This window comes from Mus caroli, chromosome 7 (assembly GCF_900094665.2).
Source record: "Mus caroli chromosome 7, CAROLI_EIJ_v1.1, whole genome shotgun sequence".
In the NCBI taxonomy this organism is placed as follows: Eukaryota; Metazoa; Chordata; class Mammalia; order Rodentia; family Muridae; genus Mus; species Mus caroli.
In genome coordinates, this window is record NC_034576.1 from 110,044,739 (window position 1) to 110,046,908 (window position 2,170).

Sequence of the window (2,170 nt, forward strand, 5' to 3'; positions counted from 1 at the left end):
CAAATTGTCATTTCAACCATTTGGGGACTCAGAATGTCAGTGCTCTGTGCATTAATTACACCTCCTTCCTTGATCAAAAGCCACTTCTGTGAGTGAGTCCTGTGTTCTGATCTGAGTCACTGCTCGGTTTGTATCTGTGGGCTTAAGATAAATTATGATTAATATTCTGAAATTATTCATGATGTAACTTGGTTTGGGAAAGATTTGGGGGAAAACAAATATCAGAACAAAATGAAATCCACGTTTATTTTTAATGGGCTAAATGTGGAGCAGTGTATATCAATCATGAGGTCATTTAATGTATTCTGTCTGATAGCCACTGGTTTTATTTCAGTAGGAATCACTTCAAAAAAGATGGAGCCTGGGAACCACACAATGGTAACAGAGTTCATTATTTTGGGGCTAACTGAGGACCCCACCCTTTGTTGTATCTTCTTTGTGTTGTTCCTGGGTGTGTACCTNACCACCATATTGGGCAATGTCAGCATAATCATGTTGATCAGAAGAAGCCCTCAGCTTCACACCCCAATGTACCTCTTCCTCAGCCACTTGGCCTTTGTGGACATTGGGTACTCCAGCTCAGTCACACCTGTCATGATTGTGAGTTTCCTGAGAGAGAGAACTGCCATNCCTGTGGCTGGCTGCATAGTCCAGCTTGGCTCTGATGTGGTCTTTGGGACTGCTGAGTGCTTCCTGCTGGCTGCCATGGCCTATGATCGCTATGTGGCCATCTGCTCACCCCTGCTTTACTCCACTCTCATGTCTCCCAAGGTCTGCCTCATCTTATTGGTCATTTCCTATGTGGGTGGATGTGTGAATTCTTCATCATTCACCAGCTGTTTGCTGAGTCTGACTTTTTGTGGACCAAATAAAGTCAACCATTTCTTCTGTGATCTCCCACCACTGGTGGAGCTGTCCTGTACCCATGTTTATGTTGCTGAGATGTCTCCTGCCATCTCAGCAGGCTCCATCATCGTCATCACTCTGTTCGCAATCATTATTTCCTATGTCTATATCCTTCACTCCATCCTCAGGATGCGCTCTACTGAGGGCAGGCACAAGGCCTTCTCCACCTGCACCTCCCACCTCACTGCAGTCACCTTGTTTTATGGGACAGTTACATTTGTTTATGTCATACCAGAATCAAGCCATTCACCAAACAAAATTAAAGTGGTGTCTGTGTTCTACACAGTGGTAATCCCCATGCTGAATCCCTTGATCTACAGTCTGAGGAACAAGGAGGTAAAAGAGGCCATGAGGAAATTGATGGCGAGAACACATTCCTCATTTTGAACAATATCCAATGTATTTATTTAAATATTTAAATAACACATTTGGGGGGACATATGCAGTAGGTATATGTTGTTTGCCTTGTTTTGCATAAAATATCTCTTGAATGTACAGTAGTATTATGTTGATTAATAATAACTCATTTAATACTTCTTAAAGAGTTCAATAAATTTGATCATTTGCACTAAAGTCTGGACTCAAATCAAATATGCATATTTCATAGTTGTAATACATGGATGTAATACATGGATAAAAATACAGAATTTTTTTTAATTCTGTATATATTAGATAGTCCATAATTACATGTACTTTCTTATATGTTTAGAATTGTTTTCTTAAAAATGTTAATTATCCTTTTGGAATATGTCATGTGTTCCCTTTCAAACCAATTGATGACATTGTAAATGTTTCTCATCTTCATCTCCAGAACTCTTGGCAACTCTTGCACAGGATCACCATGCATCTGGAAACTGTGAAGCTCTGCCCTATACACATGTCAGTGAGATTAATAAAACTAATCTTTGAAACTTTTATATCCTCATTAATGCTTATTTATTTATTTATTTATTTTTAATTTTAAGAAAAGATTTATTTATTTATTATATGTAAGTACACTGTTGCTGTCCTCAGATACTCCAGAAAAGGGCATCAGGTTTCGTTAGGGATGGTTGTGTGCCACCATGTGGTTGCTGGGATTTGAACTTGGGAAGTTCGGAAGAGCAGCCAGCGCTCTTACCCACTGAGCCATCTCGCCAGCCTCTTATTTTTTTATTTTTATTTTTAATTTTTTTTTTTTGAGACAGGGTTTCTCTGTATAGCCCTGGCTGTCCTGGAACTCACTTTGTAGACCAGGCTGGCCTCAAACTCAGAAATCTGCCTG

General features: G+C 39.7%; 1 protein-coding gene across 1 annotated transcript; it reads left to right on the forward strand.

Moving 5' to 3' along the window:
• Positions 1-354: 354 nt before the first annotated feature.
• Positions 355-1,293, forward strand: LOC110299192 (olfactory receptor 481-like). Its single transcript, XM_021168822.1, has one exon. The coding sequence runs from the start codon at positions 355-357 to the stop codon at positions 1,291-1,293; it is 939 nt and encodes a 312-aa protein (XP_021024481.1).
• The last annotated feature ends 877 nt before the right edge of the window (positions 1,294-2,170 follow it).